We start from the raw sequence: 12,380 nt of genomic DNA on the forward strand, positions 1-12,380 counted from the left end.
CGTCTGCATTGCAACCTCGATGTTGACCAGCCACTTGCACCCCACCCGCCCACAAATTGCTCGTTGGACAGAATTCTGCTCAGAGAAGACAAAGACTTTGGACCAACATGTCAGTATTTATATTTCACTGAGTAGTGATTACCATAGATGCAAATCAATTTCAAAAACAGACTACATAAACAATTACTTCTGACTGTATACATAATTGTACCACTAATTCTATACAAGTGTTAGGGAGTACATATTAAACACCACATTCGCTCCTCTTTATACTTATTTTGAAGTTTTCAATGCAGAAATGTCGATTCAAATTTTTTTTTTTTCTACACAGATGCATCATTAAAGAAAATTATTTTTGGCAGGAAAAAACACGATCAAATTAATTTTCAGTTTACATTGTCAATGCATTAAAAAGCGTGGCTGGTTGAATAAGCCATGGGTCAGTTAACTGCATCCCGTTGGCTCAGTGGCGGGACCTTGGGACTCAGAGGTTAAACTGCAAAGTTAAAGTTGTTCTGGTCCTCCCGAAGGGGAGGGGAATGCGAAGATCAAACATTTCACTGTGTACTTGCAATATCCCCATACCCAACATCACACACCTGCAGGGATGGTAATCAGTCTCCAATGCAACTTAAGCTATGTACAAAACGTTGGTGAGGCTGCACTTGAAGTATTGTGGTCAGTTTTGGTCACCTTACTATAGGAAACATGCCATTGAGCTGGGAAAGGGTGCAGAGAAGATTTACGAGGATGTTCCCAGGATTCTTGGGCCTGAGCTATAGGGAGAGGTTGGGCAGGCTGGGAGATCATTCCTTGGAGCTTACAAGGCTGACGGGTGATCTTATAGAGGTGTATAAAATCATGAGAAGCATAGACAGGGCGCATGCACAGTCTTTTCCCCAGGACAGGGAAATCAAGAACAAGAGGGCAGAAAGGAGAAAGATTTTGATAAAGTTACAGAACTCGGGTTTCTGGCGCTATGAGTCAGCGGCTTGACAAGCTGCGCCACAGTGTCGTCCTAGTTTTACAGGAACTTGGGGGACATCTTTTTTACACAGAGGGTGGGGGTGTGTACGGAATAAGCTTCCAGAAGTAGTAGTTGAGGCAGGAACATAACAACATTTAAAAGATGAGTAGGAAGGAACTGCAGATGCTGGTTTATACTCCACAGATGCTGAGTTTTGCTGTCAATCTTCAATATTTAAAAGACACTTGGACGGGTACGGGACTAATTTAGATGGAACATCTTGGTTGGCATGGGCGAGTTGGGCCTCTTTCCGTGCTGTATGACTCTATGAGCTGGAGAAGATCTAATTACACAGGGCCGTAGGCTGCTTTGTGACGCATATTCCACTGTCAGAGATTAGAAAAGAAATGGAACACACCGGGAATGGGAAATGTCGCCTCACCTGCAGCTTCAGTAAAAGGTTCCTGCACTGTGACAGAAACTAAAGTCGAGGGGGTTTAAAACCTGTTGCACGAATGCATGGCTTCTGTTCCTGGAATACATTTGGAAAAACAGGAAAAACAATTTGCTCTGAACTGATGGTCACCCCATGCAGGGGCATCAGGCAGAGGGAGGGGTGGGGGCAGGTCACACACCATAGAGAAGCTTAGATGGCATTCCAGAATTTGCATAAATTCTCACAGTGGAAACTTCAGGCTGCACTTTGGTAGGTAGGTAATATGTCAAAATCGCAGGCACCAGAAACAGTAACAGAGGTAACCAGTGTGGAAGGCAGAACTCTACTCCCTCAACACAGCCACTCACCCATTTAAAATAATTGCATGAATTTCTTGAGTTGGTGCAGTATGGCTATTTCATACCAGCTGGCTAATTCTATCTGATTTGCAGTTTGTATTTAAGACTTTGATGCATTGAAGAAGGGAGTGGGAGTGTGGCCGCTTGCTATGTTCAGAGAACAACTTCACCCCTTTCGGACTCTTACCAATAGTTGCTGAGGTCAAAACATGGACAACCCAGAGACCTTTTCCCCACAGCCAGTGAGCACGGGACTGAAGAGTGTCAGAGCCTCTGATCTAGCTGCCATTTGATTTCAGATGGAGGGTGAGGTGCGTCACTGGAAGACTCCGCTGATGCACCGGTAGATTCACCAGTGTAAACATGCAGCTGTGGAACCCCAGCCAGACTCAACCCAGTGTCCTGGCTGCTCTCTGGTGTCTGTGGCCTAAGGCACCATCCTTCTACCAGAGAAGGGTACGGGGTATTTTGTTTGCTAGTTCTAGTTGGAGTGAAATGGATTCACGGCTCTCTGCTACTTCAGGTGGTGCATCTGTGTGTCACAGGTAACAGCCAGTATCTCATCACCTGACCAGACCAGAGATTCACAGGGATGCATTCTCGTTGCTGTATGGAGGACATTTCTTTGGCCCCGCTGGAGAAAACAGCGAGGTGAACACGTGATTTAGATGTGTACATAATATCCAGCATAATCAACAGCTGAGACCAAAAAGTGGTTGATACATATAAACTTTATTCTTGCAGGTTGTGAATCCTGCAGTGACTTTCAAATTTAATGTACACAATCTCACATCGTGACCAGTATTCAGTCGAGCAGAACATCCAAAAATGTCCTCCACACATCAACCACCTATTCTCTCCTATCCTGAGACACTCATGAGGAGACCATCCAGGATTGGCCGTGTCTCCTGGTATCACCATTCCATGATCAGGTTTAACCAGTGACACAGGGGAGTCAAAAAAAAACAAAACAACCTGGTCTGTTAGAACTACCAACTCTCTTGGTACTTGCCACCCTTTGCTTGTTCTCTGTCCATGTTGTAGGTTGGTCAGGGAGATCTTGGAATGTCCAAGCTTAAGTCCAACAACAAAGGCACTTCAAGAGTTCATTGTCCTCTGAAGTTCAGTGGAAACGAGTCTAGGTATTCAGTGTGAAAGTAAGAATCCAAGTACAGGAATGATTAGCTGAGTGGCCTTCTGCTGGGTTGATGGTTCCTTTCCAAACATCAACGCCACCAGGTTGTTAGGATTGACAGTGGCGCTGAAATAAAAAGGTAAGGAAGCCGCAGAAAGTTTCAACCCGCCAACATTTCACAAGGCTGGTGTGGTTTTCCGATGAATAACTCACCTCCACACAACCTGCAACATGGACTGGAATCTCATGTACTCTGAAAGCAAAGTGTGAACATCAGCAAATTAAAAGCAATGATTGAAAGTTTGGATCACTTTAAAAACAAAACTGCTTGATATTCTGAACCAGATTAAATTAAGGCACCAGAGGTTTAAAACTAAACCCAAAAAAAATCTAAAAAAAGAAAATCGCATAAATTTTCGTAGAAAAGGAGATCCTTATACAAGTATTCTGAGGTGCAGAGCTGTGGAGTAGTACTTTCTGTGGGGAAACATCCTAGGTTGGTTGACTGATGATCAAGCTTTGGTTAAACTCTGCATCAAAGGAGTCTAGGAAAGAAAGACAATGTAATGTTAAGAGATGAGTCCAACTTTGCCAGAACCAGATGCCTCTACCTGTGCACCATTCCCTGCAGTATTCAGATACTCACCTGAACACACAGCAGACATTTAACAGAGAGCCTCTACATGGATAAGTTGGCTTGAATAACAAAATGTGAAATAAAAATGGAAACACTAAAGGTGGGCAGGCGGCATCGTCAAGCTGAAATATACCTAATAGATCTCTCTCCACCAATGCTGCCAGAACGGCTGAGTATTTCCAATTTCTTCCATTTGTTTTAAACAGTTGATCATTCAGACACTCGAGGTTAAGCTGCAGCTGTCTAGATCAACTGTTGGCCTGGTGGCCGCGGTCTCCGGTAAGAGGGCGGCCGTTCCTGGCACCCCAAGCCGCTGAGGGTTCTACTGACGCCGGAGTACCATCACCTGGCGAGAACGGCCGGGAACATCGGGCCCCGTAACGGCGACTGTGGAGGCCTCAATAGGCCTGACTCTGGGTGGACAAGAGGATGGGGACTGGACTTTGTGCCTTCCCCCACAGTGGGAACCTCTATGGGGGGATGTTTTATGTTTTAATGTTAAACTTCTTGAATGCTATGTTGTATTTTTATTAGTGTGCTGCACGGACATCTGAATTTCCCCTGAATAAGGGGATTAATAAAGTAATAATCTAATCTAATCTAACTTTATTATGGGCAATTCCTTGTAAATTGGAATTTTTTATTGTTTTAAAAGGTACAGCATGAAAACAGGCCCTTAAGCCCATTAAGCATGATAGGTCGGTGGGGGGGTGCTACGAGTCGGCTGCCGTGCCAGCAGCGTGTTCGATATTTCAACTTTTTTTGTTTATTTTGGTGTGTTAAGGGACAGAAGGGAATTAAGGGACAGAAGTTTAGGGGTAATATGAGGGGGAACTTCTTTACGCAGAGAGTGGTAGCGGTGTGGAATGAGCTCCCAGTGGAAGTGGTGGAGGCAGGTTCATTGGTATAATTTAAAAATAAATTGGATAGGCATATGGATGAGAAGGGAATGGAGGGTTATGGTATGAGTGCAGGCAGGTGGGACTAAGGGGGAAAAAATTTGTTCGGCACGGACTTGTAGGGCCGAGATGGCCGGTTTCCGTGCTGTAATTGTTATATGGTTATATGGTGTTCAAATGTTAGTTAGGTGACTCTCGGTCTGTCTTGTGCAGGGGGTGGTGGGGGGGGGGGGGGGGGGGGGGGGAAGGGGGGGGAAACCACTTTTGGTCGCCTCCTCGACGGAGAGGCAACGTTTACCATGTCACCTCCCACACGGGCCTCACAGCTTGGATTGGAGCGGCCTTTGCCGGAGTCGGGCCCCGAGCTTCAGCAGCGGGCGCAGTGTGGACTTTCCCATCGCGGAGAGGGGGGGGGGAACCCTTGCCGGGGGTCGCCAGAGAGGAGTGCTCCGATCGCTGGCCTGGTGACTTTGGCATCATGGGGGCTGTGGTCTGCGGAGCTTCTAGCCGCGGGCGTGGCATGGATTTACCATCCGGAGTCTGGGATCCCTAGCCGGGGATCGCCGGGGAAGAGCTCCGACCGCCGGCCTATAACATCCAGAAGCCGTGGTCTCCAGTAAGAAAGTGCCGATTCGGGCGCTCAAAGCCGCGGGGTGCGTTCGACTGTCCCGACGTCGGAGTTTAGATCATCCCGACGACAGGGCCTGTACATACGGCCGTCTGTAGCGGCAACTATGGAGGGTTTATAGTCCTGACCACGGATGAACAAAGGAGGACTGACTGAACTTTGTTGCCTTTCACCACAGTGAGGAATGCTGTGGTTGATGTTTGTGTTGAATTCGATTGTGTATTGTGTGTTCTTTTTTTAAGTGTATCCCTGCATGGCAAATTCATTTCACTGCACCTTTGTTGGTGCATGTGACGAATAGATTTGACTTTGACTTTGACCATCAATTACCCATTCACACTAGTTCTATGCTATCCCACTTTCACATACACTACCTACACACGAGGGGCAATTTACAGAGGCCTACAAACCTACACACCGCACGTCTTTGGGACGTGGGAGGAAGCCGGAGCACCCGGAGGAAACCCACGCGATGACAGGGAAAACGTACGAACTCCACACAGAACCCAAGAGTCAGGATCAAACCCTGGTCTCCGGCACGGTGAGGCAGCAGCTCCACCCACCGCACCACTGTGCCACCATTTTTCTGATGAAGTACCCCAGGTGTCAATGAGGGAATGCAATTAATGTAGTGCATTTGGATTTTAAAAGGGCAATTGATAACGTCCTACAAAGCATTCTTGCAACACGATTGAAAGCCAAGGAATAAAATAAATGGGCAGATTACAGCTTTGTAGAAGTAACAGCGGTGATCGGTTAGCGTCCGCAGTGGAAGGAACGCCAGCGGAAATTTCCTGGGATCAGTTTGCGGATCACTGGGTTTCTTTGCAATCAATGACATGGGCAATGATGAAATAGAGTGGATAGTAAAAGACTTCCAAGAGGTGCAGCAGACTTGGGGTGGGTAGGCAGAATGCAGAAGAAATTTAATGCTGAGTAATGTTAAATGTCACATTTTGATTAAAAGAATGAGAAGAGGGAATGTCAATTAAGAGCTCAATTCCAGAAGTTGTGTGCGGACCGAGTGAACTAGAGGCATACATATGTTGTTGATTTAAAGTGGTCAGGCAGGTCCAGACATAAAAATACATGGGGAATGAAGACCGTTGATGGTTACAACTAGAGATGTCCAGTTCTGGTGCAACATTTTTGGAAAAATACTTGGGTCTTTGGAGAAAGAAGAATTTTATTAAATTGATTCCTGGATTGAGGTCTTCAGTCACATAGACAGGGGTTGCTCTCCTTAGGGCGAGGTTGTAGTAATGCACTGTCTGGGGCAGGAGTGGAGGCAGATTCAACTGCAGCATTCTGGAGGGCAGTGTGAAAGTAGCAGAAAGCAAAGTATTTTCATGCAGCCAGCAGACTTGAGGGGTCAAGTGACCATCTCCATTGTGATTCCGTCAAACGCTCGCATGAAATAGTCTAACATGTTAAACAGGTACATCTACAGGATACTAGAACATTTCAGGAAAGACGCGCGACACTGACCTTCGAGAGATCAATCCCTGTGAGAGCTTGGACAGAGGCAGGGACCTCAGCCAGTAAGCGCGTGACCTCTGATGTAATGCGGTGACTGTCTCCACCAAGGATCACGATTTCATCCGTCTTAGCAAGTGGAGCTGCTACCTGTGCGGCGATCTGTGGATAGAGGTTTACCGTGAGTAAAATGTAGCAAAAATACATGGCACAAATGTCTCACCATCCTCACTGCCTGATCAGTACACTGAACAACTGTCTTGACAGGATTTTTAGTTCAGAGGTACAGTGACTGAAGAATTTAGGAGATTCTCTGACAGAGTGATTGCAGTTCTTCTTGCTAATTCCACCACTCCGGTCTTTTCACATTTGCCCTTTTCAAACGCAGATCCAGTTCCTTACTGAATCAACATTTCCACGTCTACTGGAGCAGCAGGGCACAATAGAACCATGCTTCCTCCGTGCTTCCTTCAGCTGCTCCACGGACAACTCTGAAACCTTACCCTGACAGGCTTTCTGACAGTCCACCTACAGATGTCAAGGTGCAATTCTTGCAGCATTGTTAAAACAGCCAGGTTACCTTGGGAAGAGCATCCAGCACCATCGCCATCTTGGCTGCTTCTCCATACTGCCGATATCCTGCTGCCTTCAAACGCATCCTCTCAGCATCGGCTTTTCCAATGGCTACAATAGAGGAAGCCTCAGCCTCACCGATCTTGCGGATCTTTTCAGCTTGAGCCTGGGCAATCAGCACTTGCTTCACCCTGCAGAGATGCATAAGAATTAGCCTACTGTCCAACACTATAGCATGTCTTGGAATCACACCGTGCTTGCAGTGCAGCCACTGATGGAATGTGGGAGACATGGGCAGCATTTCACACATAGCAAGATCTCACAAAACATGGGGGTAAACGGTGAGCAGGACACTGCGGAAGCGCTCCTGCTACTGTGCATTAATGGTGAGGGTGCGGATATCGAGTGATTGGGCAAAACCTTGGCAAATGGAGTTCAATGTGAGGAATGTGGTTTCCCGCTGCTATCAGACTAATGAACGGGCTTCTCATTAAATATGGGCATAGACTTATTCTCTTAATCTACCTCATTGCGACCATTGCACATTTTTAAATCTCTCTCTATAACTGAACACTATTTTTTGCACTCTGGTTATTTTTCTCTTTGCACTACCTGTGATATTTGTGTATGGCTTGATTGTACTCGTGTCCTAGTGTGATTTGACTGGACAGCTCACAAAACAAGGCTTCTCACTGCATCTTGACACACGTGACAATACTAAACCAATACCGAGAAGAATCAAAAGGTTGTGGAATTCTGCTGGAGTAACTCAGCAGGTCAGGCAACATCTGGGGAGGCAAATGGGCAGATGTGTTGGGTTGGGAAACTTCTTCAGACTAAAATCCAAAGGAAAACTTTTATCAAAGTGGAGAGCCTGCAAATGGTTGAAGTTCATCAGAGGAGTCTATGTATCATAGTGCATGAATTACAAAACTTTGCAGGAGATTAGAAATAGAGAGATTTTGTTACAGTTGGTGCAGAATTTTGATGAGGCCACAGCAGGAAATCTACAAACTCTTTTGGTCTCCTTACCAAACTAGAAATATTGGAGGCAGCCAAAGGATATTCACTGAGCTGATTTTTGGAATGAGACAACTGCCATATAGGCAAAGTCTAACCAGATTGGGTCTTTTTTCTTTGGAGAAGAATGGGAAGCGATCTTCTTGAGATATACAAAATGCTGAAGGGACATGACTGGGGAAATGTTGCGATGTTCTCATTCATGGATGAGTCTCGAATGAGACACAGTTGCAAGATAAAGGACTGCTCATGTAAAACAGTTTTGTTTGCAGAAGGTCTGGGTTGCGGAGGCAAGATTATCATAAGGTTTAAAATTGCAAGTACACTCATTTTTGAAACATTAGGGAATTGTGATTTATAGGGAATTGGTGCAGAAGTGGCCAGTGCATACCAGCCATGGTCATATTAAACAGTTGGCCAGGCTTGACGGGCCGAGTGGCCCACTCTTTCTCCTGTAAACACAAAATGCTGGAGTAACTCAGCGGGTGAGGCAGCATCTCTGGAGAGAAGGAATGGGCGATGTTTCGGGTCGAGACCCTTCTTCAGACTGATGTCAAGATAGAATATAGGCGGAGACAGTAAGACAAGTGGGAGAACTGGGAAGGGAATGGAGAGAGAAAGCAAGGGCTATCTGAAGTTGGAGAAGTCAATGGATTAAATTCCTCTAATTTGCGCTGGGCCTCACTCTGACAATGGAGGAGGCCCAGGACAGAAAGGTCAGATTGGGAATGGGAGGGGGAGTTGAAGTGCTGAGCCACCGGGAGATCAGGTAGGTTAAGTTGGACTGAGTGGAGGTGTTCAGCAAAACGATCGCCGAGCCTGCGCTTGGTCTATGTAGAGAAATTGCCACCTGGAACAGCGGATACAGTAGATGAGGTTGGAGGAGGTGCAAGTAAACCTCTGCCACACCTGGAAAGACTGCTCGGGTCCTTGGATGGAGTCGAGGGGGGAGGTAAAGGACAGGGGTTGCATCTCCTGCGGTTGCAGGGGAATGTACCCTGGAGATGGTGGTTTGGGCGGGAAGGGATGAGTTGACCAGGTAGTTTTGGAGGGAACGGTCTCAGCGGAAAACAGAAAGGGGTGGAGATGGGAAGATGTTGCCAGTAATGGGATCCCGTTGGAGGTGGCGAAAATGTTGGAAGATTATATGCGGTATGTGATTGCTAATGGGGTGGAAGATGAGGTCAAGGGGGACTCTGTCGTTACGAATGGAGGGAGGAGGAGTAAGAGCGGAGCTGCGGGATATCGAGGAGACCCTAGTGAGAGCCTCATCTATAATGGAAGAGGGGAATTCTTAAAGAATGAGGACATCTCCGATGCCCTGGTGTGGAACATCTCATCCTGGGCGCAGATGCGGCATAGACGAAGGAATTGGGAGTAGTAAATAGAGTTTTTACAGGAAGCAGGGTGGGAAGATTCTCTATCTCCTACTCCCAATTCCTCTGCCCAGGATTGTAGAACATGCATTCTGTTCAACAGACCACCCCTGTGATGAGGTGCATCACAACAGAGCTTCATTAACAGAGTGACAGCAGTCAGGGGGAATGGCGGAGGAAGTCAAACACGCACTTCTGGCCTTCTGCAAGCTGCTGCATCTTGAAGGCCTCTGCTTCTGCCGGCCTCTTCACCGTCCCGATCAGCTCCTTGTCCATGCGAACAACCTCTTTCTCCTCAATGTCAATCTGCTTCTTGCGCTGCACCACTTCGATCTCAATCTCTTCCAGTCTGATCTTCTGCTGCTCTTTGGCCGCCTGGAGTTCATAAGCCAGCTGAGCCTCGGCTTTCTAAATGGGGTTGAAAAAAGAATATTTCAGTGTTCTACTCAGAGTGATTCCACTTTGGTCCTCACAGATACTGCACAAGGTTCAGATTTCTCCCTCACACATTTTAATTAGATTAAATATTTCTCTTCCTCCCTTCTTTTATGTCACACCACATTTTTCCTCCACTGAGTTGCAATCTAATACTAATTCTCAACACCAACATTTATTTCAATGAGTAAAACAGAGATGCTTGATAGAAAATCTCCAAGAAGACAGTATTTTTAAATGGTATTTGTAGGACCCATTTGTAGGCTTGCCCTGTTTTCCTGTTAGAGCTCTTACATTAATTGATTGTATTGAAAGATACAGCATTGAAACAAGCCCTTTGGCCCACGGAGTCCATGCCGACCCTTTCACACTAGTTCTATGTTATCCCACTTTCCCTATGCACTTGGGGGAATGTGCACAGGCCAAATACCCTATCAACCTGCACATCTTTGGGATGTGGGAGGAATTCAGAACACCCAGAGGAAGAACATGCCAATTCCCCGTGGACAGCACCCGAGTTTAAAATTGAACCCAGGTTACTGGCATTGTGAGACACCAGCTTTAAAAGCTGCTCCACTACTCCAACTTCTTTTATATTGTGCCATGTTATTCCTCCACTGGGATACAATCTAATTTATTGCAAGGAATAAAACAGAGAAATCTGGTGCAAAATACATCTCCTGCAAGGAGACTGGCTGAGATAATCCCAATGTTTAAGAAACAGTTAGACAGGTACATGGATAGGACAGATTTTGAGGGATATGGACCAAGCGCAGGCTGATGGGACTAGCTGGGGCATATTGGTTGGTGTGGGCACGTTGGGCCGAAGGGCCTGTTTCCACACTATATCACTCTATAACTCTATGACTATGAGACAGCAACGTCCAATCTATTTGCAGTCCTGGCTTGCTTTCCTATGTTAGAACTGTTACATTAATATGTTGTTGTTGTCGACAATCTGCAGCATCCTGACTGGGACACATTTGTCATTCCCATGTCGCTGGGGGGAAGTCCCCAGAGTCGCCACTTAATCACTGCATAGATTCCAGAATACATCCTTCAACATAACAGATTTCACCCTCACCACTGATCCTGTAGCCCAAGAATGAAAGAGGAGGGAAAATGGAACTAAAATAAAGAATGTAAAAATCCAGGGTTGATTTACTGATAGGTGGTAGGTCTGCAGGGCATAAAGTGTAGCCTGTGGGTTGCAGGCTGGATTACAGGATCACTTCGCTGCTCAAATAGCCTGCAAGCCATACACTCGAGGGGTTCGGAGATATGAGTAGGTGGTAGCTGCTCTGCACAGGAGGGGAAGGACACAAGGCTTAAGGGTCGGGGAAGGGGGTGGAAACAAGGACTGTAACAGCAGATCATGGCAGTCAGTATCTGCAAAAGTGAGAGACTGGCTGATTGTTCAGGGAACATTAAAGAATCTGGCTCGTCCCAGGCCGACACACTTGCCCAGTCTTCACAGTGTTCTGTGGTGGTCATGACCTCTGGGAACTGAACTTCTTCAGAGTGAATCCATCAGCCTCTTCCCATAAACCAATCCTACGTGACTCCCCGCAACCTACCCCCACGTTTTAATTAGGTTCAATATTTCTCTTCCTCCCTTCTTTCATGTTGCAACACATTTTTCCTCCACTGAGTTGCAATCTAATACTAATTCTCAACAGCAACGTTTATTTCAATGAGTAAAACAGAGATGCTGCTGTTTCATGTCTTTCTCTGCCAAGAGCTTCAAACAGTGCACGTCACACAATCCGATTCCAAGGAATGCTCTTCAAGCCCAGAAAAGGCTCCAAACTCTCCGAAGATCGGATAGAGTAAAACAATTAAAAATTGAGACACAAGAAACAGCAGGTGGTGGAACTATGAGCAAAGGCAAGCTGCTAAAAGAATTCAGCACGTCAGGCAGCATCTGGGGAAGGAATGGACAGCGTTTCGGGTCAGGTCACTGCTTTATATAATTGAAGCATAACCTCCCTGCTTTGCATTAATTTCCCGTACAAATAAATAACACTGTGTAGGAAGGAACTGCAGATGCTGGTTTAAACCGAAGATAAGACACGATCTGCAGGAGTAACTCAGCGGGACAGGCAGCAACTCTGGAGAGAAGGAATGGGTACCGTTTCGGTCTGAGACCCTTCTTCGGACATAAATAAATTTCATTCTGTAGAAAAAAATATCAGTCAGCTTTCCTAGTTACTTCCTGTAACTGTGAACAAGCCTTTTGTGAATCACGCATTAGGAGATCCAGATCTCTATCTCTGAGCTCTGCAATCTCTCAGTGTTTAGATAATGTTCTTTAAAATATTCATGTCAAAATGAATACTACAATTTCCCCCCAAAAATACTTCATTTGCCAGATCTCTATCCCTCACTGTTTGTGAATAAGCTCACTCATATATCGGAAGCTTGTGTAGTCTCTTTACA

At 46.1% G+C, this 12,380-nt stretch overlaps 1 protein-coding gene across 3 annotated transcripts in view; it reads right to left on the minus strand.

Annotated features, from left to right (window-relative positions):
- Positions 1–96: 96 nt before the first annotated feature.
- Positions 97–12,380, minus strand: part of LOC129710594 (flotillin-2a-like) — a 102,410-nt gene continuing 90,126 nt past the window's right edge. For all 3 annotated transcript variants that reach the window (XM_055657714.1, XM_055657715.1, XM_055657716.1), the window contains 4 exons: positions 9,700–9,914; positions 7,118–7,301; positions 6,550–6,699; positions 97–3,442 (listed from right to left, as the gene is read on the minus strand). In XM_055657714.1, coding sequence (XP_055513689.1) covers positions 3,410–3,442; positions 6,550–6,699; positions 7,118–7,301; positions 9,700–9,914 — 582 coding nt within the window. In that variant the 3' untranslated portion in view covers positions 97–3,409. The remainder of the gene's footprint in view (positions 3,443–6,549; positions 6,700–7,117; positions 7,302–9,699; positions 9,915–12,380) is intronic.

Source organism: Leucoraja erinacea, chromosome 28, assembly GCF_028641065.1.
Source record: "Leucoraja erinacea ecotype New England chromosome 28, Leri_hhj_1, whole genome shotgun sequence".
In the NCBI taxonomy this organism is placed as follows: domain Eukaryota; kingdom Metazoa; phylum Chordata; class Chondrichthyes; order Rajiformes; family Rajidae; genus Leucoraja; species Leucoraja erinaceus.